The sequence below is a fragment of the Panthera uncia genome (assembly GCF_023721935.1).
Source record: "Panthera uncia isolate 11264 chromosome B2 unlocalized genomic scaffold, Puncia_PCG_1.0 HiC_scaffold_24, whole genome shotgun sequence".
NCBI classification, from domain to species: domain Eukaryota; kingdom Metazoa; phylum Chordata; class Mammalia; order Carnivora; family Felidae; genus Panthera; species Panthera uncia.
In genome coordinates, this window is record NW_026057580.1 from 6,117,680 (window position 1) to 6,145,550 (window position 27,871).

The 27,871-nt window shown below is 39.4% G+C and overlaps 2 protein-coding genes across 3 annotated transcripts in view; both read right to left on the reverse strand.

The window, feature by feature from the left end:
- Window positions 1-10,532, reverse strand: part of KCTD20 (potassium channel tetramerization domain containing 20) — a 36,241-nt gene extending 25,709 nt beyond the window's left edge. For both annotated transcript variants that reach the window (XR_007462666.1, XM_049653375.1), the window contains exon 1: window positions 10,401-10,532. The gene's annotated coding sequence lies outside the window, so the exon portion shown is untranslated. The remainder of the gene's footprint in view (window positions 1-10,400) is intronic.
- A 2,385-nt stretch (window positions 10,533-12,917) lies between these two features.
- LOC125938313 (ATP synthase F(0) complex subunit C2, mitochondrial) lies at window positions 12,918-13,395 on the reverse strand. The gene has a single exon (XM_049653378.1). It carries the CDS (start codon window positions 13,376-13,378, stop codon window positions 12,953-12,955), a length of 426 nt encoding a protein of 141 aa, XP_049509335.1. The 5' UTR covers window positions 13,379-13,395; the 3' UTR covers window positions 12,918-12,952.
- Between the last annotated feature and the right edge of the window lie 14,476 nt (window positions 13,396-27,871).

Below are 27,871 nucleotides of genomic sequence, written 5' to 3' on the forward strand. Positions count from 1 at the left end.
TATAAATCAGGATCTGAGCACTAACTGTCCTCACAGCTACTGGGTTGTCACTGCTTCTAGGCCATTTCAGTAGATGAAGCTGGGGACTTTTTTTTAAACAAGCAAGAATTTACACTGATACTTTCAACTCAAATTCAACACTATAGTTTTTCTTTGTATTAGCATCTTTTCCCTTACAATGAAACTCTTGGTTCATAAACTAGTTTCAAAATTATAATATCAATATTATTACTCACAATAAACATACTAAGTTTTAAGTCTACGGGGGGGGGGGGCAGTTCTTTTTGTCCTTTTGGCAATCTACTGATGATTCTTGCCTGATGTATTATCAGTATGATATGTTCAAGTTATTTTTTTCTCTGTATGTCCTATAGGTTTATTTCTCTCTACACTTACTATGTAAAACATTTACATGGTTTAAGTTACAGTGTTACCAGGAAGGAATGCTGAGAGAAGTGTTTTTCCCTTCCCTTTTCCCTCCAATCTTTCCCCATCTATTCCCTACAGATAACCAGTTTTATTAATTTCTGTTTATCCTTCATGTTTCTCTTTGAAGAAATTAGGATAAAATGTGTATATACATATAAATTCTTAATTCCTCTTTTTCGTATACAAAAGATGGAACACCATATCCAATCCTGTCCTTTGCTATTTTTACTTAACAATATATCCTGGAATTCACTCCAAAGGAGTGATTAGAAACCAGCCTCATTCTTTTTATTACTATGTAATACTCCACTCTGCAGATGTTAATATGTAGAACTTTGGTAGAGAAAAGAGGAAAGGGCAGGCCAGATAGTGCAGATGGCATAGAACAGGCAGGAAAGTAAAAGTGAACAAGGCTTTATTACTACATAAAATGGGGTGGGTGGGAGACTAATCAGGCTAGAGTGAAGGGTTAATGTGAAAGGGTGGGGAAATCAGGTTCACCATCATATCATACAACTCCAGGGAACCCCATGTATACCAGCATCTAAGAAGCTATACAATGCACAACTTAGACGACTATACATACTGGCCCTGGGGAAGTTGAAAAACACGATGGAGCCAACTTATGGGGGCCTTGAATTATAAAGTAAAATAGAATTTTGTCTTGTAGCCAAAGTTTTTACATATGGAAGGCTCATGTTCAATATGTTTGAAGATAAATGCTTCAAGATAAATACAGCCACAGATGGACTGGAATAGTTAAAAGAAGAGGCTATTGGAATTGTCTAAGTGTGAAATAACAGGATCTCAATAGGTTATTGTCAAGAAGGGTAGTACTTAAGACATAGTCCTCCCTTCATACAAAGAGCTTACAATCTAGTTGAGAAAAATCAAAACACGAGAGTTATACAAAACAGAAAAGTGGCATTTTTGGAATAAGAGACCTAAGTGATTATATTGTCCAGTGGTTCTCAGGTCTAACTGATAATCAGAGTTACATAGAAGAACCTGTTAAAAACATATTCTTGGGCCCCATTCCCCAGAGATTCTGATTCAGTAAGTGTAGGGTAGGATCTGAGAATGAATTTTTAATAAGCTCCTCAGGTGATCCTGTAGACTAGCTATGTTTGGGAACAAATGATTTAGTATAATCTTTCATTTCATGGATGAGAGACTGAAGCACAACAATATTCTTTTTGAAGAATATTTTAGGAGACTTACAATCTTGGGGTAGAGAGGCCTTTATAATCAGGACCAAAAACCCAAAAGCTAAAAAAGAAGAGAAAGACACATGTGATTACAAACCCCCTCCCAAAAACAAGAAACTAAAAACTTTTGTATGGCAAGAGATCCTATAAAAAATAGATTTGAAAAATTGTATTTGCAACATACTACACAGAGTTATCACAATATTCAATGAGGGGTTATAAAAATGCATGAAACTAACCCAACAGAAAAATGGGCAAAGGATAGAAAGAGAGACATACCCAAAAGAGAGCTGGTGAAGCTGTATTAATAGCCTACAAAATAGAATTTAAGGCAAAAAACCGCACAAGTTGGAGAAGACATAAAATTCAAAGACGTCTATTGGCAGAACCACTTCTGTTCCTCATTTCTTCTATCTTGGAAGAAAGCCACAATGAGAGAAGAGATGCAGGAGAGAAGAGGACATGCCAATTCCATGGAAAGGCTGGAGCTGATTCCTTCCCTTTTCTTTCCTTCTCCCCTATGAACTGCTGAGGCCAGGCTAACAGGCAGGCAGATAAAAGCACAACGACAGGAGTGACAAGATCATAATTGCTCGGACAGATTTTCCTGTCTTTTCTACTTGACATCCCCAATTTACTGCCCTCAGTACCTTTTTGTCAATATACCTTACGTCCAAGAACAGGTTTTATGCACAAAGAGGCTATATTATAGTTACTTGGATTTACATTAAGACTTAAGACCTTGTGTTCAACTTGTAACTAAGACTGCCCTTACTTTCTGTTACAAATTTATCAAGTTAAAAAAAACTACTATACTGGAAACAAAAAGATTTAAACAATATAATAAAAAAATCTATACTTACCACCCAGTTTAAAATACAAAATATGACAATACAGTTGAATCCCCTATAACCACTATCCTAAGTTTTGTGTTTCCATCAAAGATTTCAAACTATATCTACAATCTTAACGTATTTTCTTTTTTTGTTCTAGCACTTTGATTGCCTACCAAGAAAATCTTCAAGTAATGAAAAAACTGGTAAATCTAAAAAGTGAAACTGATGAATTCTAGTGTATCTCAAGAAGTTCTTAAATATTTCAACACTCTTTTCAAACAGCAAAGTTTTCTTACATCCTTAAATTAATAATTAAATCGAAAACCTAATTACCCAAGAACACATTTTACATTAGGATCACAAATTAATCAGCTGAGGCTGTTCAATATGTCAAATTACTACAAGCCCTACATCTTAAGTACAGATGGCCATCAACTTTATTCACACATATCTCGTATCACATATGGTTCTAAGTCCTTTATAAATGTTATTTAATAGTCACAGAATTTTATGAAGTAGGTGCCATTATTACCCTCATTTTATAGGTGAGGAAACTGAGGAAGAAAGAGGCTAAGGAAAGTTCTCACAGTCACACAGCTAATAAATAGTGGCGCCAGGCTTCAAACCCAGGCTTCTGGCTTCACAGTCTACTGTTACCATCATGTTATGTTACCTCTCCTTATAGGGCTGATTTACTTCACGATTTCTACATAAACTGTATAGGTTTAGAAATATAATTCCAAGCCCAAGATCTACGGCTTGGGCATACAACCTTTCTGTGCCAATAACGGGCATATCTAGCACCTTTTCTGTTTAAAAAGTTGCTAGGAGAGGACTTCTGTATTACCTAAAAACTGGATAAATGAAATTCTGTCATTTCTACACACGGTGTTTCCATCTTTTGATTGGATTCAACGAGTTATGGTCATGCTAGTGACACCTTTATGCTAAGAACAATCCATGGCACATAACAGATCAGGCAAAGTCTATGACTCCTAAGAAAAAGCCAGTCAACATATTATAGAATCTCTGGGGTGAGTTCCCTAATGTCCAGGACACTCTTCTGCTTGCTAAAAACCTAAAATCCTATAAAGGAAGAGATACACAAGCTGTTAAAGATTACTTATACAAACTTCCAGGAAATATCAAAGCAATATGCTATTAGCAATAAGGTCTTGAAAAGAACAGTACAAGCCAGTGCAATTAAAAAATTTAAAGATGTATTAGTCAACAGAGGCGGCCATTTTACAGGAAAAAGCTAAGTGTGTGTATGGCAAGAAAGTGTGTATATGAAGGTCTTGGGGACAGACCCATGGATCAGTACTGTAGCTATAGATCATGTTGAAAACTCTGGAGACAATCCAAAATCATTGTGTGAGAAGATGGTTCAAGGCCCAGTACCAATTAGTGTCAAAGTTTTCACTGAATACTTAGCAGAAATTATAACAGTGCAGCACACACACACACAAATTACTCCAGTTCAAAGACACTTGACACTGACCGAGACATCATCAATCTGCTAATAGCTTTTTAGGAAAAAGAAACACTAGCATATTAGATACATATGTGATTTTAATATACATCAGGATTTCAAAAATATTGAAATGTGAAGGATTACAGTATATGTTAGTGTTATGTTTTCTTGAGAAGGACTATCCTTTGTACCTAAGTTACACCTGTAATTCTTTTTGATATTAAATACTTTTTCTTTTATGAAAGAATGGTGACAGAAAATGATGGCCAGATTTCTTTTTAAATGGGCTTCCAAGCTCTTCCCCCATAATTTTACCAATCATGAATCTCAAAAAATCTGGATCCCAATCACCTAGGACTAAAAAACACTTCTACCAGTCCAGTGTAACCTAACTAAAAATATCCAAAAATAAAAAGTCTCTTGGTTTGCTCACTCAAAAGCTGGAAAGCAATCCCTGGGGAAACATTTTTCTTCTTCTTGGGTTGAGCCAAAGTCTGCTTTCCTCCCCACACCCACCATGTCTTCCATGCTTAGTTTTAGTCCTATCTCCTGGAATAATACACCCTTCAGAAAAATGGGTAAAGCAGAAAAAACAACTGCTTGAAGGCATCAAACAACTAGTAAGGGAGCCAAGACTAGACCGGAGAGAAGCTGTGATGGTCAGTTTCATATGTAAACTTGCTTAGCCTACAGTCCTAGGTCAATGAGACACTAATCTAGGTATTACTGTGAAAGTATGTGGCAGATGTGATTAAAGTCTATAATCACTTCAATTAAGGAAGATTATCCTAGATAATCTGAGTGGGCCTGATCCAGTCAATTGAAAGGCTGTAAGAGCAGAACTAAGGTTCTCTGAGAAAGAAGAAATTCAACTGTGGATTGCAGCCTCAACAGTTCAGAATTCCAACCTGCCCTTCCTGACGGCCACAATCCTATAGGCCAACTCCATGATAACTATCTTAACATATGTATGTATTTATATATAGATGACATATATTATTGTCACATATACACACAGAGAACCATAATCCATAACTAGAACCTTTCCATAAAGAAAACTCTAGGACCAAATGGCCTGACTAGCAAATTCTTCCACATCTTTAAGGAAGAAACTACATTAATCTTCTACAAACTCTTCCTGAGAATAGAAAAAGGAAGAATATTTTCCAATTCATTTTCTGAGGTTATTTTCTCTTATAAACATAAGCACAAAAATCCTAAACATTATTAAAAAAAATCAAATCCAGATACATAAAAAGGGATAATACATTATAAGGTTGGCTTAACATCCTAAAATTAATATAAAAATCTAATTTACCACATTAAAGACTAATAAGAAATGTTTTAGATTAATAACTAAAACAGCAGTAAACAGTATGATTTATTAGGTTTAAAAAAGGCAGGTTAGAATAAATATATTCATGGAAAAAAGACTGAACATATTAATTATTCTCCCTTAATTGTAGGCTCATCATATGTGTTTTTAAATTGTATTTTATTGAATACTCCTGAGTCTCTAAGATAAGTGTTATTACTTTTAAAATGGGAAAAAAGGAAAACATTCTCTGTAAAAACAGGGAACTCTTCAAGAAAATGTTTTTTTTAACGTTTATTTATTTTTGAGACAGAGCATGAACGGGGGAGGGGCAGAGAGAGAGGGAGACACAGAATCAGAAGCAGGCTCCAGGCTCTGAGCCATCAGCCCAGAGCCCAACGCAAGGCTCGAACTCACGGACCGCGAGATCGTGACCTGAGTTGAAGTCAGACGCTTAACCGACGGAGCCACCCAGGCGCCCCAGAACTTTTTTTTTTTAAAGCTTAAGACAGTTTAAGAGAAAGAAAATATTACTACATAAGAGATTTTGAAATTTTTCAATTTAGATGAAAGAACAAATATGCTTACGAAACAAATAAGGAATTTATTAGGCTAAAATATGTGGAATAGTTTCTTAAGCAGATTATTTGACAGGATGACAATAATTTGCTTTAAATTCAAATGCAATGATTTCATGCAGAGGCATGTGTTTCTTAGGGTACTCAACTGCAAGCATGGTTCTAAGTAACGGGTGGAAGGTAGGATAGGTAGGCAAGCACAGGATAAAGGATGTTGCTTCAGCCCCGGGGCACTGGGTGCTCAACAATGAGGGCAATGGAGCACTGTGATTACCTGGCATATAATTCTCTAAACAGACTGTTATGAGTAAAAAATGTGTTCCCCTCAAAATTCTGATGTTGAAGTCCCAACTCCTAAATCCTCAGAATGTGAGTGTTTGGAAAGTAAGATTTTAAAGATAATGAAGTCATTAGGGTGAAGTCATTAGTTCAGTATGACTTTTAAGAAGAGGACATGAAGAGACACACAGAGGGAAGCCCACAGGAGACACACTAAGAAGCAACCATTTATAAGCCAAGGAGGGAGGGAGGCCTCAGAAGAAACCAATCCTGCAGACATCTTGATCTCAGACTTCCAGCCTCCAGAATTGTAGGGAAAAAATTTCTGTTGGTTAAGTTAGTCTGTGGTACTTTTTAGGTAGTCCTAGCAAACTTATATACAGAAACAACTGCAGAAATTCTATTTCATGCTCTACCACCAAAAAAGAGATTTAGAACAAACACATGGAAGGAATCTTAGATGATTTTATGGTACAGACTGTGATCTTCATATAGAGCTATAGATCACTACCTGTTTTAAGGAAGTTAAATGTTCTTTTAATAATCTCAGTAATATACTGCAACTTTGCTCTCTAATTTTAATAACAGTATTTCTCATTTGCATAGCATATACAACTTAAATTTTATTTGTATTTGTTACTTCATCTGATCCTTACAACCTTCTCTATGAAACAAATAGAAACCAAACCCTCTGGTCCCAGTCACAGATCTTTGCACTATTTGTACCCAGTATTTTCCAAAATTTTAGCAAGGTTCCCCTGGTTTTAGTAAGAACAGAGATAAAGTTTACGTCTATACTTATCATAAAGCCTGAATAGAAAGCACAATCTGAATCTAAAGAATACCTTGAAACAAAATTTAAAAAACAAACAAACAAAACCAAAGCCAACATTTATTTCCTGAGAATTTACTATGTGTCAGGCACAGTTCTAAGCTCTTTCCATAAATTAATTCATCCCTAATAACCCTCTGAGGTAGGTACCTATGACAATCTCTATTTCAGGGACATAGAAACTGAGGAGTATTTTATCCAAGTTAGTAAATAAAGGCGCCAGGATTTGAACTCAGGAAAGCCTGGCTTCAATTGCCACATTCTTAACTACTACCCAATGAAGTGAGCATAAATCTTAATGCCTTTGGAGGCAGGCAGATTTAAGTCTGAACAGACTCTGGGCAAACTTAAGCTGTTTGTATCTTAGATTCCTTGACTATAAAATGGAGATAATACAAGAACGGATGTAAAAGCATTTAGTACAGTGTCTGGCACATAATAATGTCTAATTATTAAGCACTGACTCTTCTAATTCTTTCATGAATATACAAGGACAATCCAATAATATTTGGGGACTGCAAGCAAAAATATCAAAAGGTTCTCTTTTTGCATACATACCTCTTTCCTTCTACCTTCCAGAAATGCATATACTACCCCAATAACCTCATTTCCCTCATGAAAATATATTTAACCAGATTATATCAGTTTTATATTCTGTCTCCCACAGAATACTTAGTAACTTCGATAAGGACAACAGTACAGTTATGTGACAACTTCAAAACATTCTGGACATTGCTCAAACATCTACTATTTAATAAAAATTCACCAATATCTTAAGCTTAACTGAATTTTTTAATTTTTTTTTTTTTAACGTTTATTTATTTTTGAGACAGAGACAGAGCATGAATGGGGGAGGGTCAGAGAGAGGGAGACACAGAATCCGAAACAGGCTCCGGGCTCTGAGCTGTCAGCACAGAGCCCAACGCGGGGCTCGAACTCACGGACCGCGAGATCATGACCTGAGCCGAAGTCGGCCGCTTAACCAACTGAGCCACCCAGGCGCCCCTTAACTGAATTTTTAAAAAAAATACTAAGTTTGTAATGTCTTTGGGGAGTACAAGGTAACTTTTTGCTTTTATTTGAACTTTTACTACTTATTTCCAGCTTCAGAGTCCTTATTTTAGTACTCCCACTCTTCATGATTTGTATGTTTAGATCACATTCTCGTTTAATCTCCATTTTTCCAGAAAACACTACTTTTGTAGTCATGTGGAAGTCTTTCCATTTTCTTCATCTACTTATAACTGAATTTCTCTCAACCTTTTCCATTTTTGAAGCATTTGTCTTGAGATGATTTAGTAGAAGAACACACAGCTAGGAGCCAGGAGTCCTTTCCTCTGCCACCTCATCGCTCAGATTCTTTACCTGAAAGATGAGGACTCCACTATGTAAGTTTGTAATAGGTTTCCTTAGATCTCAAAGCCTCTGATTTCCATGATTCTGGGTCTTCCCGCAAGAGGTCATTCAGCATTCCAACAACTTCCCTAAACTTTTTACTCCAGTTAGCCAAGTAGGGACAGGCATGGTCAGATTCAGGGGCAGAGGGAAGGCACGGTAATCAGGAAGCCCAGGGCTACAGAAGGAAAGACACTGACATTCTGTAAGCCAACAGAAAGAGATTAATGAGAGGAGACCAAAAAAGAGACACCAAAACCAGAAAAATGTCAAACCACCTAACTCTAACCTCACCCCTTCGTATCTATCTCAGGAGGATCTAAGAAACAGAAGAAGCTTTCAGCAGCACAGGTTACTCAGTCCTCATTTTCGTCTCAAGGAAGCAGTGCAACCGTGTGCCATCTTTGCAATGTTGTTGCTCAAGTGGCCTCCTCCAGGGCTTTGCACAAAACAGGCATTACCCGGGTATCTGATGACTGAATGAGAGGTCAGCTGACCTGAAAGCCCTCATAAATGCTACCCGTGCTGCTAGGTACCATGAACTCTGAGGACTCAAGGCCACAGGAATTACACGGCACTGGCTGCCCTGGTTCTAATGGTCAGACTGGGATGAGAAGATGTGGCCTAATGGTGTTGCTTAAATTCTGATGATACTCGAAGCAGCCCCCAGAAGGAAAAAGCACAGATTAATAGGCGCTGGCTATCTCTAACCCACCAAGGCAGTATCAGAACGTGTATGGAAGTCATTTCCTACCCTGGTGTCAGAGTCCAAGAAAGCCCTACCTTTTCTTAAGTTTCCCTCTGGAGAAGCCGGCTTCTTGGCTTGGGACTGGTGGGAGGGGAAGGGAGAGTAAATCAACAAAGGGGTAAGGGAGTTGGGCAGTTCTAAAAATTCTCAGGGCAGCCCCAAGGTGGTGTTTCTTAAAGTGTGGTATAACAGACCAAGGAAGGGGGTGCCTGCTTAAAGTGCAGTTTCAGGGACCCATCACAGATCTCTAGAACCCAAATTCTGGAGTGGTACTGGCATTTTTATGAGCAAACTTACACTAGTGAACCACTGCCCCAGAAATGGGGGATGAGGGGGTGGGAGGGATTGAGGTGAGGTTCTTTGGACTCTGGATTCTTTACGTTCGACTACACCACTTTGTTTTGGGGGACCATTAAAAAAAAACAACCCTCCGTCTCGCAGGTTAACTAACGCAGCCGCAGCTAGTTGCTCAACAGCTAACGGGGGCACAATGGAAGGACCTGGAAAATGCATTTTCACCAACTGGTTAACCAGTTCCTCCACGGCCTTGTTTATCCCATTTTGTATGTTCACTGGCTTCGTGTTTAAAAACAAACCGGTTCAACGCAGGAACTTTTCAATTAAGAATCACACAGTCCAAAATCGAAGAGGTTTGTTGGTAGTGCAGAACGAGGCTTGTAAACCTGAAGTCACTGCTATAAAGAGCATGGTTTCACTTGAAAGAAAAGATCACCCAGATGCTCTGCCCGGCGCTTCTGCACTCAGAGCTACTAACGAAAAGCCAGCGGCAGAGAAGACTCGGAAGCAGGGGTGGAGTGCGAGCAAAACGCACTCTCCGCTTCAGGCAGAGTTTGATGAGAAGTGCGACCAACTACCTAATTTGTAAAGAGTTCGACTCACTGCCAGAAACCAACCCACCAACCAACAAAAACGCGTCTGCAAACGCGTTATCAGGAAACACTCGGGGCTTTATCGTCATTTCTCTGCCGGCGGGACGAAAGCACCACAGGCCTGCAGAAAACAGTCAAGTTACACTTCAGCTGTCCCCACGGCTGCGCTCGCGATTTCCTGAGAAGGTGCCACCCCCTTCCCCGGACTGTAAGACTTTATCCTCGGCACGAAAACCGGCGCCCGAAACCCGCTTGCGGACATTTTTCGTCGCGGGGATTTCAGTCCCCCGCGGCCTTTCAACTGGGGTCCGACTCGGCGGCCCGAGGAGATGCCCCCCTCCCCCCGCCACAGAGGCAGAGTCCGGGCCCTGCCCGCCGCCACACTCGCCCTACCGGGTGCCCGCGCCGCCACTTACCTGACGCTCCCGCCGCGCTCTCGCGCTCGGGGCCCGAACCCGCCCGGGAGGCGCGCGCACACCGCGCCTCGAGGAGCCGCCGCGGGGACCGGCCGTGCCGCAGCGGCGCGCGCCCCCCACCCTGGCCGGCGCGGCCACGCGGCTGAGTCACCCGGCGCTTCACATTAAGAGTCCCCACGGCGCGCGGGGCACGCCGGGAAGGCCGGGCTCCCGGCCCGCCGCCGGGGCGGCCGCGGAGAGGTGTCCTCTTTCTTTCCCGACACGCCCCCCCCACCCCCGTCCGTGGGAGGACGCTCTCACTCCAGCGCAGCTGGGGTGGATTCGATTTCTGAGCTGCGGATGCCCCCTCTCAATTATTAAAGGTATACAACGGAAAGTTACTAGTTACCTGGGTTGTTAAATAATCTTCGCAAAGCCCCAGGACAGCAATACTTAAAGAGAATTGCGGAGCCCCGATCTCTCCAACCGTTTGGGGGAAGGGGGTACGTAGCAAGAGTAACCGAGGTCCTTAAACACGTTTTGCTTAAAAACTATTCTGGATATACGTTCTGGCCAAAGGAAGGGGGGTGGGGGGTGAAGCCTGGAGCCTGCTTCAGATTCTGTGTCTCCCTCTCTCTCTGCCCTCCCCCGCTTACACTCTGTCTCTCTCAAAAATAAATAAACATTAAATCAACCGAAGCGGATTATTGGAAAACTGGTTGTGCTAGTGAAATATTTCAACACCCGAAAAACAATGTATGGTCCGTGTCCTATAAAACGAGTGCTGAAAACATAAAGGAAAGAAATAGCATCAATCCTTATTGTCTTGACTTTAATTTTTTTTTTTTTTTTTTAGAGAGAGAGAGAGAGAGGGAGAGAGAGCAGGGGAGAGGGCCAGAGGAGGAGAGAGAATCCCAAGCAGGCTCCATGTTCAGTGTAGAGCCCCACCACCTTGGGATCACGACCCCTCCAGAAACCAAGAGTCCGATGCTCAACCAACTGAGTCACCAAGGTGCCCCTATTGTCCTCATTTCTAGTGGCTTTTGTGTTTTTAAAAGTTATAAAGTTATATTGATTATGCAAACTGCTTTATTTTAAAATTGTTGAAAACCATATACGTTAATAGCATGATTTCTTAAATTCTGAGTCAACTTTTTTTGTTACAAAAGTCTCTGGAAACTAATTTGGGGCTAAAGATTAGGATTAGAATTGAAGTGGAAGGAATATGAGGAAACTGTTTTGATTCTCATTCCAATAGGTTGCAAATGGTTGCTGGATACTTGTATAGCAAAATTGCATTGTCAGGGTCAATAACTTTAATTTTGAAAACTGAAGCTATACATTTTTCATTATAATTGGATCTTAGAGGTCTTAGACAATCTTAGGATCCAAACTTTACAACCAAAGTAACATAGAGGATTGTTCAAACTAATGCCGTTATTTCCATTTCTATAAAGTACAATGTTATGCCTCCTTTCTGGAAAACTTTCTCTGCAGACTTGTAATATACAAAAATCTGGCACAAAAGTCAGACAAGTCATTACAGGCTAATGACTGTATCTTTTAATTAATAGTTAAGACTAAATTGTTCTCTTTTTGCCTATAATTTCATATAATGAATAGAATATCAGATCTAGCACTTTTTTGGGGTAGACACCAAGGAGATGAAAAATGAGAAATGTATATTCACAGAAAGCACTGGTTCATGCTGATTTTTATCATTTATTTATAAGTTAATGTATCTCCAAACATGAATCTCTCAGAAGTATTCATATCTGAAGCTGAAAACCCTTTCTAATGTCACATTGGCAGACCTGGAATTTTCCATTTCCATAATGGCTAGTTCAGAAGGCGATACAGTTTATCTGATCAACTGTGATGAGTCTCCTTAAATATGATATCTACTACCAGTAAATTTTACAAAGCACCTTTTCCACTATTTTACATTGCTTAAAATTCTGAACAACTCTGGGAGATGGATTTTACTACTCAGATTACAAATGAGGAAAACAAGACATAAACAAGAATCTAAGGTCATTAAACTATGAAGTGGTGCTGGTGGGCTGAGAATCTAGATCATTTGCCCCCCAAATTCTTGCTCAGCATCCACTGAGCATATGGCAGTTCTGATAATTGCCTCCAGTTGAACTCCTCAGTGCCTCTAGGAAGCACCTTAAATGCCTTCAGCTGTCAACACCGAACCATTTAAGGTTGATTGTATCTCAGAATGAAAATATTTTCAAAGCAATAACTATTATCAGTTATTGTATAAGAAACTAATTATCCTTTTTACATAGTACATCATATGTAGTAAATGTAAAAACAATGCAAAAATCCCAAGATTTTTGAACTCTCAAAGTAATTATATTTGCATTTTTAAAAACTAAATGAGTTAGGTTGTATGATTTCTTTCTTTTTTTTTTTTTCTTATTAATACAGTATTTATTTGTCTTCCCTCTGTCAAACCCTGAGCCAACCACTTTCCCCAAGCTGCCTGGGGAGGTATAGGAAAAGGAACATACAGGGCAGACGTGACACGGGAAAAAGACCTATGGGAGGTGGAGACGGCTCCTTCACATGGCGAAGAGGATGAGAAAGGCCACCATCAGGCAAAATAGCCCCATGGCCTCCGAGAGGGCAAAGCCCAGAATGGCGTAGGAGAAGAGCTGCTGCTTCAGAGAGGGGTTCCTGGCATAACCAATGATGAGGCTCCCAAACACAGTCCCAATTCCAGCCCCAGAACCAGCCACCCCAACTGTGGCAGCCCCAGCCCCAATGAACTTGGCTGCTGTGTCGATGTCCCTTGAAGCAGCGCTGGTTTGGAAATCGCGGCTAGGAATAAGTGAGGTCAGGGGACGTGGGGCTGCCCAGCTGCTGAGGCTCTCATCTGTCAGTGTCTCTGGTGGTTTTAGTGCCACTGCAGACAGTGATCGGCTCAACAGCTGAGAGGTGCTCCTGACCAAGAAGGGGGAGGAGACGAACTTTGCACAGGTATACATTTTCAGGGGATGAGGGGCTGCGGCAGGAGAGCTGCTCCCAGTGCACAGAAGACAGAGAGGGCTAGGTTGTATGATTTCTAGATCACTGCGGACGTACAAAAAAAAAAGGAGACTTTTTAAAAGACTAATCACTTTCATTTGTAAGTCCAAAATTGTGCTCAAATGTAGATGTAAATAGCTATTTAATTTCTGACTTTCTGGAGAGGGGCCGGAACCCTGCAGTTAACCCAAAATATATTCACAAGAATCCTTTTTCCTTCACTTCTATCAGTTCACCTTTGTTAACAATCTCTTCATGAAAGTCACAAAGGAAACAAAGAGTGGATCTTGAAAACATAATCAACCAAAGAATCGTGAATTTTAAGTTTTTAGTGGCTGGAATTTGCTACTGGATCTTTATTAGTATATATCTGCTTTACATACAACTTCGGTAAGCCTTTTAGTCTCACTTACAATGTCTCATCTACAAATTCAACAAAACATGTAGCCACAACTCAAAGGTAGGATCTCAGGAGAATTATGTAGCCGATGATAGCAGGCTTTCAACTTTAAAAAGTTAAATTTGGTTATTTGGGTAACCAAGTTAGAGATAAGGGAAAGTGAATCTAGGTAAGAGTATTCCACTATTAAGTAAAAGAGACATGATAGAATATCCCAGTTTCGTAACTCCCTGTGAATTAATATAGGCATTAGGCCTTAACAGCTAGGATCGTAAAAAGAGAATTAGACATTATGTACCTCCTGAGGAAAGACCACACCACCACTTAAAATGCTGCTAAAGAGATCAAACCTGAATCTGATATAGACTTGAGATCCAGCTGCCAGTTTGTAGGAAACTCAGGAATATGTTGAACTGTATCATGATCATGCAATCTGCAAAGTCCTCACTATGGGAAACTACAAGTCAAAGAGCCTCCGTTCTTCAATATTATAAAGTTAAAAAAAAAATGACTTAAAAGATATATCAAAAAAAAATTTTAACTGTGTTTTGTGTGTTAAGGGAGAGACTATACTGTCTAGGAGTGAACATTTGGGTGGAAAAATCATTAAAGAAAAAAGGAAATGAAAGTGATGCTATAAAAGTTAGGATAATGGTTACTTACAAGGTGCTGGTGGTAGCAAATGACTGAGAAGGGACACTTGGAAGGAGCTTCTAAGGGTAGGTAGCAAAGTTTCTTCACCTGGGGATGGTGTTTGCCTTAGAATAATTTCTTAAGGTAAATATTTCCTTTATAGTATCTTCTGATTCTGTGTTTTGTTTTATTTTATTTTATTTTATTTTATTTTATTTTATTTTATCTTATTTTATTTTATTCTATTTTAATGTATTTATTTTGAGGGGGGAGGGGCATAGAGATTGTGAGAAAATCCCAAGTAGGCTCCACGCTCATCGCAGAGACCAGGGTGGGGCTTGATCTCACAAAACATGAGATCATGACCTGAGCTGAGATCCAGAATTGGACATTTAATGGACTGAGCCACCCAGGCGCCCCTCTGTGTTTTATTTTATGATAAAAAGATTAAAAGGAAAAAAAGGTTGGAGAGACAGGTCAGTCCTACCCAAGAGCTGAAATGTATTTTCTCCATACCTAGCTATTTTCCAATGTATCCATTTGGTTTCCTGGAACACTATTAAGGCTAAATTATTTAAAGAAGAAAAATGCGTAAAAAAAAAAAAAAAAACCCAAATCCTTGGGAAGACAGTCTATATTGTAATACAGTTTTGAGTTACTGTCTTTTTTTAGAAGGTAAGGGATAAGTAGGTAGTAGAGTATATTTTGAGTGTTAGAGAAAAGGTAAATGGAATGATGAAAGATAAGGAACAGTTTCCTGAAACTTAATGGTTAGATTCCTATAATGGTCAGGAGAGTAATCTATAACATTTCCCATGGAGATTTTGATAGGGGCAAGAGCTCCCTCCCTCGCTCTCTCACATGTAAGGACAATTCATCTCAGAATTCTTGAACTTTTTAAAAGGGCATAGAATGCTTAGCTTGAGACTCAAGAATCAAATAAACCTCTGTAAATAGAAGTCCTATGGGGAGCCAGAATAGGAGAGTCAGAAAATGTAGAAATACGTTAGCCTGGGGCTACGGCAGACAGACGCTGGGTGTAAACTGATAATATGTTTATCTCTCATTACTTGTGTTACAGTTTATAGACTCTGACCTTCCAAATCCCATGCACCAGCTCTGATAGCACACATTGTCTCTGTTTATGAACACAGAAGTCTCACTTGAACCCAATACTGAGAATGCTGAGAATTTTTTTTTTAACTTTGTAAGAGTTTTTTTTTTTTAATTTTTTTTTTTTTACATTTATTTATTTTTGAGACAGAGAGAGACAGAGCATGAACGGGGGAGGGGCAGAGAGAGAGGGAGACACAGAATCCGAAGCAGGCTCCAGGCTCTGAGCCATCAGCCCAGAGCCTGACGCGGGGCTTGAACTCACGGACCGTGAGATCGTGACCTGAGCTGAAGTCAGACGCTCAACCGACTGAGCCACCCAGACGCCCCAACTTTGTAAGAGTTTTAAATGAACTGCATCTGAAAAAGAAAACAAATAGGCCCTTAAATATATATTCTTCAAACTAGGGTTTGAACCAGTAAACTTTAGGCTTGCAAAATAGACTCCAGTTACCCACTGACCCACCACAGAAAACCAAGAGATTCTTTTACCTTGCTCAAACCATACCTGCTCTTTCCCTCAAAATTTCAGTAACTGAGATAAGGCAGAGTCTGTTTACTGAAGTATGTGTCCTGGCCCCTTACCTTCACTCTTTAGGAAACGTTATCATGAAAAACAGATAAACAGTAAGATAAATGATGGGAAGTAGGGCAATTCAGGAAGGTTTCTTCTGCTTGTTAACCAGGAGCCCAAACAGAGTGTTCTTGTTTATTCGGAGTAGTAATGCCCACTTGGAAGTACATCACCGTGCTTGTGACAGTACAAACTCCCTGAAAAAGGAAGTACAAACACATGAAGTGGTATCCGATTCCTAAGGCAGTGTGATGTGGTGAAAAAGACATTGGAAAAAGAGCCAGATGACCTCAGGTTAAGGCTCTTCCAACACTTACTGGCTGAGGAAGTCACACACAAGCTTGTGTTTCCTAATTTGTTTTTTTTTTTTTTTTTCTTTTTTTTCAACGTTTGTTTATTTATTTTTGGGACAGAGAGAGACAGAGCATGAACGGGGGAGGGGCAGAGAGAGAGGGAGACACAGAATCGGAAACAGGCTCCAGGCTCCGAGCCATCAGCCCAGAGCCTGACGCGGGGCTCGAACTCACGGACCGCGAGATCGTGACCTGGCTGAAGTCGGACGCTTAACCGACTGCGCCACCCAGGCGCCCCGTGTTTCCTAATTTGTAACAATGATAACATGTTTTCCTTGAGGTTGTTATGAGGAAGAAAACGTAATCAAAATATATGCAAGAGTATATAATCGAAAGCACTAGAGAAATTTGAGGTACTCTTAGTATTTGTTATTTTTTTATTTAAAACAATTTTTTTATTGAAGTATGGTTGACTATTAATGTCATATGCACATGTTCCATCCAAACTAATATTATCTTTTTTAAAAATACTTTTTTTTAATGTTTATTTATTTTTGAGAGAGAGAGAGAGAGAGAGTCAGACAGAGTGTGAACAGGGGAGGGACAGAGAGAGAGGGAGACACAGAATCCACAGCAGGCTCCAGGCTCTGAGCTGTCAGCACAGAGTCCGATGTGGGGCTCAAGCTCACAGACCCGGGATATCATGACCTAAGCCGAAGTCAGACGCTTAACTGGCTGAGCCACCCAGGCGCCCCAAATAAATATTATCTTTAAAAGGAACACCCAATGAGATAAAGTTGTCCTCCTTAATGTCAACCATAAGTTGTTTATATATCAAAATATACTACTTTCCTCAACATTGTGCAGTTTGAATGAAAATAAAGCCATGTTTGTGATGAGTACTGGGTATTGTATGTAAGTGATGAATCACTGAATCCTACTCCTGAAACCAATATTGCACTATATGTTACCTAGCGATAAATAAACATTTTTTTAATTAAAAATAACTAAAATAAAATAAAATAAAACCATGTTATAGTGACAAAATAGTTTCAGTATTTTCTCCTTTTATCCATAATCATTGGTAACAATCGAGTTGCTATTTTATTTTACTTTTATTTTTGTAGTTTTTAAAAAGTTTAATTTGAGAGAGAGGGCATGCACATGTGTGCATGCATGAGGACGAGAGACAGAGAGAGAGGAAGAAATGGGGCCAGCATGCAGCCCCATGCAGGGTTCGATCCCATAAACTGTGAGATCATGACCTGAGCCAAAATCAGGAGTTGGTTGCTTAACTGACTGAACCACCCAAGTGCCTCTTTTCTTCTTTTCTTAAGAGGGCATTTGGTTTTCTACCTGATGTGTCCTTAGTGCAGTTTTTTAATGGTACAGTAAGTAAGTGTCCTCATAAATTCTTATTTTTAAAGGGTTGCCAAATACACACATACACATACACACCTGGCTGAAGAAATTATGGGAAACTACTAACTCAGTCCTTCCTTAGCCACTCTTTGTTCTTTTGTTTTGTGTTGTGTTGTTTTGTTTTAACGTTTTTTTTTTTTGTTTTTTTTATTTTTTTTATTTTTGGGACAGAGAGAGACAGAGCATGAGCAGGGGAGGGGCAGAGAGAGAGGGAGACACAGAATCGGAAACAGGCTCCAGGCTCCGAGCCATCAGCCCAGAGCCTGACGCGGGGCTCGAACTCACGGACCGCGAGATCGTGACCTGGCTGAAGTCGGACGCTTAACCGACTGCGCCACCCAGGCACCCCGTGTTGTTTTGTTTTAATGTTAGCTCTATGCCCAAAGTGGGGCTTGAACTCACAACCCTGAGATCAAGGGTTGCTTGCTGTATGTACAGACTGAGCCAGGCAGGTGCCCCAAGCACTCTGAATTTTTTTTAATTTAATTTTTTATTTTTTTAAATTTACATCCAAATTAGTTAGCATATAGTGAAACAATGATTTCAGGAGTAGATTCCTTAATGCCCCTTACCCATTTAGCCCATCCCCCCTCCCACCACCCCTCCAGCAACCCTCAGTTTGTTCTCCATATTTATGAGTCTCTTCTATTTGTCCCCCTCCCTGTTTTTATATTATTTTTGTTTCCCTTCCCTTATGTTCATCTGTTTTTCTCTTGAAGGCTTCATATGAGTGAAGTCATATGATTTGTGTCTTTCTCTGACTTGACTAATTTCACTTAGCATAATACCCTCCAGTTCCATCCATGTAGTTGCAAATGGCAAGATTTCATTCTTTTTGATTGCCGAGTAATACTCCATTTTGTGTGTGTGTGTGTGTGTGTGTGTGTGTGTGTGTGTGTGTGTATACCACATCTTCTTTATCCATTCATCCATCGATGGACATTTGGGCTCTTTCCATACTTGGGCTATTGCTGATAGTGCTGCTATAAACATTGGGGTGCATGTGTCCCTTCGAAACAGCACACCCGTATCCCTTGGATAAATGCCTAGTAGTGCAATTGCTGGGTCGTAGGGTAGTTCTGTTTTTAGTTTTTTGAGGAATTGTGATCGTTTCGGCAGCACATATACTAAAATAGTTTTTTGAGGAACCTCCATACTTCCAGAGTGGCTGCACCAGCTTGCATTCCCATCAACCACTCTGAATTTTAATAACATGATAGCAACATAAAAACAAGGTTGAAAAGAGCAATTTCAGAATGTTTCTCTTCTTGCTCTGAGTCTCTGAAGCACTTTAAATAGCAATTTGGGTTATTCCCTCTTGTTCTTTATTGTAAATGCAGGTAGGCCCTAAGATGCTGAAAATTAGATGTTCAGGCTTGGGGGTCGAGATCAGATACAAGTATCCCTTGGTTTTTGAAAGTCTGAGTGATACTACTCTGCTTTTACAAAAAAACCTGTATTAGTACCTGTTTTCACCAATGGAAAGAACTCCGAAGAGGAATTTTGTTTTTATTTTTAAAAAGGCAAAAAACAGAAATCGCGTTCAGCATTTGTTTTGCAGCAAACTGTTATAGAGGCAGTGTGTACACTCAGCACAAGTTTCTTCCCCCGGAACCACACTCAGCGTCTCAGCATCAGGCTGCCATAGCTTCGAACTGTGTCTAAGAGCATCTGGCTTTATCTCCATTTATGTCATGTATTTATTAGCAAGATGTATCCTTAAGGTGTCAGAGAGGCTTAAGAGAGGTTATTTTCTTGGGCCTGGGAATGCTCAACATTTTTTTCCATATAATTACTGGAGATTTCTTCTTCTTATCTTTATTTCATAAGAACGCTCTACTTTCGGGTAGTGGGGGATACCTGTGCTTAGAAATTGACTTTGAGAGAGGTGCCTGGGTAGCTTAGTTGGTTAAGCGTCAGACTTCAGCTCAGGTCATGATCTTACAGTTTGTGAGTTTGAGCCCCGCCTTGGGCTCTGTACTGACAGCTCGGAGCCTGGAACCTGCTTTGGATTCTGTGTCTCCCTCTCTGTCTGCGCCTCCTCTGCTTATGCTCTGTCTCTCACTCTCTCTCAATAATAAATAAACATAAGAAAAAAATAAAGAGGGGCGCCTGGGTGGCTCAGTCAGTTAAGCCTCCGACTTCAGCTCAGGTCACGATCTCACGGTCCGTGAGTTCGATAATAAATAAATAAATAAATAAAAATTTTAAAAAAAAGAAAAAAAATAAAGAAATTGACTTTGAGGAGGAGTAAAATGAGAAAAGGCTGAACAGGGATTAACGAGATCAGGCATCTGGTATCAGCCTGGTCACTTGTAGGTCAATCATCACCTCTATGTCTGATTTTTTTTCTTTTTATCCAAAAGTTAGAAGTTTTAGATCAAATGATAGCTGCCATTTATTGACTACCTTCCATATGGTAGTGTTAAGAGATAAACTGATATTAAAAGACATTAAATTGATAAAAGATATTAAAAATTTTAAGAGTTTATAGTCATAAAAAAGAGTGAAATCTTGCCATTTGCAACAACGTGGATGGACCTGGAGAGTATTATGCTAAGTGAAGCAAGTCAGACAGAGAAAGAGAAATACTGTATGATTTCACTCATATGTGGAAACTAAGAAACAGACAAACAAAACAAAACAGAGACATACTCGTAGATACAGAGAACAGACTGAAGGTTTTTGCCACAGGGGAGGAGGGGATGCATGAAATAGGTGAAAGGGATTAAGAGGTGCAATCTTCCAGTTACAAAAGAAAGAAGACACCGGGATGTAATGTACAAGGTAGGGAATATAGTCAATAATATTCTAACAACTTTGTATGGTGACAGATGGTAACTAGAGTTACTGTGGTAACCATTTCATAAATCTATAAATATTGAATCACTGTGTTGTACACTGGAAAAGCAATATTGTATGTCAATTATTCTTCAATAAATATAAATAAAACTAAAAACATTAAGAGCTTATTTGAGCAAAAACTGATTTGAACCAGGCATCATCCAATCCAGTAGATAGAGAGGAGCTCTGAGGAGTTGTAAAAAGGAAAGACTTATAGGCAGAAGTGAGTGGGAACAAAGAAGTTATTGCTAGGCAAAAAAGCAGGTTGGTTATTGCAAAGTTACCTTCCTTTAGGGGATTACAGGGGTCTATTAGACAAATTCCCTAATGGGTGCTGATCAGTGATTCCTGATTGACTGGTTTAAGATTCCATTTCTGAGAGAGCCAAACCTGTAATTAAGTTTCCATTTGGTGATGTGGAGCATAGCATAAGCAATTCCATTTTGGGTCTGTTGTCTTGTTTTTTAACAGTAAGCAGATGTTAACTCTAATTCTCCTAGCAGCCTGGCAGGACATAGTCCCATAATAAAGATATAGAAATCAAAGCTCAAAGAGATGAAGTTATTTCAGGTTGCATTAGGTGAACTCCATGGAGCCATTTTAGCTTTGAAATTCTAGGATTACTGGGGCACTTGGGTGGCTTAGTTGGTTGGGCGTCCGGCTCTTGATTTCTGCTCTGGTCTTAATCTCAGGATCATGAGTTCAAGCCCCTTGTTGAGCTCCACACTGGGCGTGGAGCTACTTGAAAAAAAAAAAAAAAAAAAAAGAAAGGAAGAAAAGAAATTCTAGGCTTACTGAGAAAATCTATCCCTTTGGTTTCATGTTTCCCTTTTAGAAATTTCATTGTTCGGGATTCAGTCACAAAATGCCTTTCTTTCTAAGGAAAGGGCCTTAGAAATCATTAATGTCAGGGTTTTCGGTTGTTAAGAAGGAATCTAAGGTCCAAAGAGGATGAGTGACCAGCCTATGGTTGTGATTTATTTCCTCTTTCAAGTTTACCTGTAATGCTCATTGTAACCTGATTCTACCTGGGTGGAAATATGTATAGGAAGGTGTGTCAGGAAATGGAGTTTTTATTTTTTAATATGAAATTCAGTAATTTTTAAATGTTTATTTTGAGAGGAAGAGAGAGAGAAAGGGAGAAGCAGAGAGAGAAAAAGAGAATCCCAAGCAGGCTCTGTGCTATCAGGGGAGAGCCCAACACGGGGCTCTGTCTCATGAATCATGAGATCATGACCTGAGCCAAAATTAAGAGTCAGATGCCCGACTGACTGAACCATCCAGGCATCTCAGAAAGTGGAATTTGGCCTGGGCTCCAAAAGCTTCTTAAAAATGACCTTGGTATGTGTGTAAATATTGTCTGTCCAAATAAGCAGAATTTCCAAGACTCGAAGGTCACTGGAGGATGGTCCTTTTCTTTGGAGAGGTATAAACTGATGTAGTGAAACTTTTGCCTAGAATCACCGACCACTGAAAAGTCAAGAAAGAGTCACACATAATTAAAAAGCAATTTAATTTAATGTGTCATTAAAATAATTCTTAAAAAGTAAGCACAAATATAGAGATATTTTTACATTTTAAAATTTTCCAAACACTAGGGGCGCCTGGGTGGCTCAGTTGGTTAAGCCTCCGACTTCAGCTCAGGTCATGATCTCACTGGGACTCTGTGCTGACAGCTCAGAGCCTGGAGCCTGCTTTGGATTCTGTGTCTCCCTCTCTCCCTGCCCCTCCCCCACTCACACTGTGTGTGTGTGTGTGTGTGTGTGTGTGTGTGTGTGTGTGTGAAAATAAACATGTAAAAAAAATTATCCAAACACTGAAAACAGGATACATTTCTGTAAATAATAAACTTTCAATAAACATTATAAGTAATTATTATTATGGCTGAGAGGTAGAATTCTGATGGAAGGAGAAGAAAGAAGGGGGGAGGCAATACTACATTAAAAGAAAAAAGGAAGAAGAGAAAAAAGGGAGAAACATGGGAAGAAAAAGTTAGAGGTGGAGAGAAGGAAAAGAAAGAAGAATGACAAAGAGTTAGCAAAGGAGGAGGAGTCAGAGAGGGAGAGAGAAACTGGAAGTGGAGGAAAGGAGGAATCTGGTCTTAGAAAGGAGAGAAAGACTAAGAACAAAGAAGATTCTCAGTGGAGGCCAGGAGAGAAGAGTTAGGAGTGTTCCTTTTTTCATCAACAAACGTTTATTGCCTACTGTGTGCACTCTGATAAATTCATGTCCTGGGAGAAACCAATTATGTATCACTCTACTGGAAGAGAGCTAATGATTTCATTTCTTTAAGCACCTTTTCTTTTTCTGAGAATGAAAAGTAATCTATGCTCATTTGGAAAATTTGGAAAATAGAGAGTGGAATAAAGAGTCTCTAATTCTCTTCCTCTGGGAAAAAGAGGGAAAAAGAACCCCTGACTCTAGCCTATTGATATGTTACTGTCTTTGTTTTATGTTCTTTCTGGTGCTCAGTTTGAAGGGCAGCAGCTCCCCAGGGCACACTCTTCTCCTGGAGATGGCAAGTGTGTAAGCAGAGACACTCTAGGCCCCTTCAGGCCCGGGTTGGAACTAGCACACTGTCATTACTGCCCCATCTCATGGAGCCACTGCCCCATCTCATGGGGCCAATAATCGTATGGGTCTATCTAACTTTATATCATATAAAAAGTATAGCTTCCTAGATATAACATAAATTTATGTTTGTACTTTTACCTCTTCTGGGACAATGCAAGGACCATAGAACACTTTGAAAGTCACTTTTTAAAACAACTATGTTGTCACACCTCCTCTTCTCTCCTGGAATGACATGCATGGTTCATAGGAACTATGTACAAATCCAATTTAAAAAATCTATATAATGCCCTTCTCATAGAGGAGAATGAGCGGAAAGTAATTTACAATAGCAGTTATCATAAAACGGTACATATTTCAGTATGCTAATACTCAGGCTTAATACAAGAGAAGACTCAATTAAGTAGTCATTTGGTTGCACTTACATATAGAATCACTGGGAATGTGACAGCCACAAATACAGCCTGGAAAGGTATGTTAAACTAGGAGCTCAATTACCATGTGCGGCGCTGTAGTGTGTGATCTGATTTTCGGATATGGCAAACACATTTTGGTAAAGTTCAGAAAAACAATAACAGTGAAACTATGTTTCTCTTGATTTCTCTGGATCTAGGCTGTAGATGAATTCTTAGAAAATCCGGTGTATGTAAAACCCACACAAATAATTTTGGGGTTTATGTGTGAAACGTATATAAGTTCTAAACTCAGATAATTATACATGGACTTTTTGCCTACTTTTTGTGAATAGCCAGAGGAACAGCGTAAATATAGTATACAGGTTGCAGTACACTTTTGGGGGGGCGGGCAGAATCTTGACAGGCATTGGAGTAGGTCTAGGGTACCTGATTGGCCCTGTTAAATCTGAATATAAACCTCTACTAATATCACTATACAAATACACAACAACATTTTCAACAACACCCCGTGGGGACTGGTACTGCCCACAGTGGAGTCCACTTATATATTCTGTACCATAAAGTTTTTGGTCACTGTTGTAACCTAGCATCTAGCACAGAACCTGGCACATAGTAGGAATTCAAGGAATATTCTCTTAAGTGATTGAACACAAGGGTGTTCTTTTTACTTACGTAGCATTTTTCATCTTCGCTAGGATAATGACTCACAAATTTAAATTTCCAGCCCTGATCTCTCTTCTGAGCTCCAAATTTGTTTTGGCAAATGCTCACTTAATATCTTCACTTGAATGACTTTCATTCAGGGACAGCATTGAATATACTCAATTTACCATTTCCTGTCACCAACACCCCTCTCCCAAAATAAAATCTACCACTAAACAAGGCCAACTATTAATTCTGTGCTGGAGTTCTCTGGTTTACTAACTGCCACCATAATCGACTTATCTGCTTCAACAAAAACCTGGGCATCTCCCTATGATCCTGTTTTCTAATCAATCAGTTCTACTCCTTCAGAAATGTGAGCGATTATTAGTTCTCTCGTATGCCAGTTTCTCTTGGATATCGCAAATATAGGTTTGGTTTCACTTGGCCTTTATACACCCAAACTGTTCTACCAAAACTAAGGAGGATTTCAGTTATACCATGAACTAATTTTCTAATCTGATTAGAATTTATAATAGCTACCTCACTTGATTAGACTCAGCCAATTTATTTACTGTTTCATTCCATTTTGAACTCTTTTCCAAAGAGGCCACAACTCTTATGAATTAACACAAAGGTCTACTAAATTTTAGATCTGTTCATGACTTTATCTCTAAGTTTTTATTCTGAAAAATTTAAAACAAAGAAAAATTGAGGGTGTAGTATATTTCACACGCGTATAACTACTATTTACATTTAAAAATTGTCAATGTTTCCTCATATTTGCTTTATTCATTTAACTATTTTACTGACTCATTTGAAAGTAAGTGGCAGACAACCTGACATTTTACCCCCCAAATATTTGAAAATGTAACTCCTAAAAATAAGGGCACAAATTAAATAAATAAATAAAATTAAAGGCAAAAATTAAATAAATAAAAATAAGGGCGATCTCTGTATTCCTGTAATAGCTTTATTGTGTCCAGGAAAAGTAACATTAGTTCCTCAATACCATTTTTTTTATAGCAGTCTTTCTTTTTTTTTTTAAAAAAAGCCAGAATCCAAAGTTCACACATTGCGCTTGGTTGTTTTATTTCTTTAGCCTTTTTAAATCTAGAGCAATGTTCCCCATCTGCCTACCATTTTATCTCTCTATAATACTAATTTTTTAAAAAGATTAGTCAGTTATTTTTTAGAATGTTCGCATGACGTTTTCTGACTTGTAACAATTTCCAAGGTTATTCTGTTTCAGAGGATTTGTCTTTATCTTTCAATATATGATTTTTACTGAATATTAATTTGTTTTAATATTTGCAATTTTCAGTTGTTCTTTCCTCCCCTTAGACTCTTTCCTCTTTTAGTATCCTGGTCTTGTTGCCTGGATACAATATTTTTCTGATGATACTATAATTTCTTGGAAGTGTTTTTATGCTCCCTGTTGTCTCTGTTTTTTGTGATTCCTTTTCCTGATTCTTACATATTGGAGGTTTTTTTACTTTCTCATGGTGAAGGTTTTTCTCTGTTGAGAAAATCTGTTGATTTTTGTCCATTCATATATTAAGAGTGAAGTCCTAAAAGCTGATTGGAGGTCCCAAGTGTGTGTTTGAGTCTTGTCAGTTAAAGGCTGTTTCTTTAGGAACCCCCAAATGTCAGTATCTGTGGCTCTTTTTTTCTGGCAGTTCATTTTTTGCTGAGATGTATCCTTTATTCTTTGCTAGACAGTAGAACCTGGCTGCAAACGTCCGTGTCTGAGCAGAAGAAACAGACTGGGTGTCTCATTTTCAGTTTCAGACTTCATTCCTCTCGATATCTCCCTCTTACTCCGATCTATGTCTAGTGTTGCCACATCTAGAACTCCTTTGGTTTCCTTTCTCCAGAGGTGACATTTCCTGTTTCCTGTGGAGGTAAAAGTAGTAGCCTGATGATATCAGGTGGAGTGGGGATGTGGGGATCTCTCCACTTATTAAACAAATTTTCAAACAAATCTCCCTTTTCAGCACTACATTCCTCCCATCTCCATTTCGCTAACTTCTTGAGTCTTTCCAGGGTTTCTCAGGGTGACCTGCCTTGCTTCTCCTTGGTTTCTCCTTCTCCAACCACTTTGGCTTGACCTTCTTTGCGTCTGCTAAATCCTCCATTTTCTATTTTCACGCATTGCAGTTTGGTGTGACTACCAGTTCAATCAAAATGAAATCTGTCTTTTCCTTTGCTTCCTTGTTATTTTTGAGAGAAGTGATAGGGGAAGATCTCTGCTATCTTGAATTGAAAAGCCTTCACTGTTTTTTAGTTCTTCAAGTGCCTTGAATTCTTGACTGCCTTTGGGCTTTTGCATGTGGTGTACTGGTTCTCTGACACATTCCTTTTCCCTCCCTCCTCTTCCCTCTTGGCCAATTCCAAGTAATCTTTTATTTATTTATTTTTAATGTTTTATTATTTATTTGTGAGAGGAGAGAGAGAGAGAGACAGAGTGTGAACAGGGGAGGGGCAGAGAGAGAGGGAGACAGAATCCAAAGCAGGCTCTAGGCTCTGAGCTGTCAGCACAGAGCCCAACACGGGGCTCCAATCCACAAGTTGGAAGGTCATGACCCGAGCTGAAGTCGGACACCCAACTGACTGAGCCACCCAGGCGCCCCCCATGTCATCTTTTAGATCCCGGCTTAAACATCATTCCTACATGAGTCCTGTCTGACCCCCCCAGACTAGGTTAGGTCCACTCCCTATAGTATATTCTCACAATACCTACCTTGATTCTAATTAAGTATATATGTCTGCCTCCCCTGCTAGATTGTTACCTCCACAAGGGAAGGGACCACTTCTGTCTTGCTGACTGCTATATCCCCTGTGTCTAGTGCAATACTTAGCATTTAGTAGGGGATTAATATATATATTTTTCATTGTTAATCAACATACATTACTCATTATAAAAATTTGTGGCTAGGGGCACCTGGCTGGCTCAGTCAGTAGAGCATGCGACTCTTGATCTTGAGGTTGTGAGTTCAAGCCCCAAGTTGGGTGTAGAGATTACTTAAAAAAAAAAAAAAAAGATTTGTAGCTGGATTCACAGTTACTACCAACCAAGAAGTAGTTATTTAGAGTTTAACGATCTTAGTTTTTATGATTGTTCAATTATTGTTACAGAAATACTATAATATGGACTCTTGTCCATCTCCAAACTTATTTTACAATGAACACTTTTAAAATTATAATGTACTAGGGGTGCCTGAGTGGCTCAGTTGGCTGAGCATCCGACTTCAGCTCATGGTTCGTGAGTTTGAGCCCCGCATTTGGCCCTCTGTTGTCAGCGAAGAGCCCACTTAGAATCTTCTGTCTCCCTCTCTCTCTCTGCCCATTCCCCTCTCTCTCAAAAATAAATAAACATTACAAACAATAAAAAAAGTAAAATTAAAATGTACTGATAGTAATGTGCACTCAGATCAGCATAGTGTATGAGTTTCTGCTGTTATAAATGACCAGAGACTGAGTGACCAAAACACAAATTTATTATTATCTTACAGTGCTGGAGGTCAGAAATCTAAAATGGGTTG

Bases quoted from the DNA above. Each gene is read 5' to 3' on its own strand.
- LOC125938313 (XM_049653378.1), bottom strand. From the start codon at position 13,378: ATGTATACCTGTGCAAAGTTCGTCTCCTCCCCCTTCTTGGTCAGGAGC.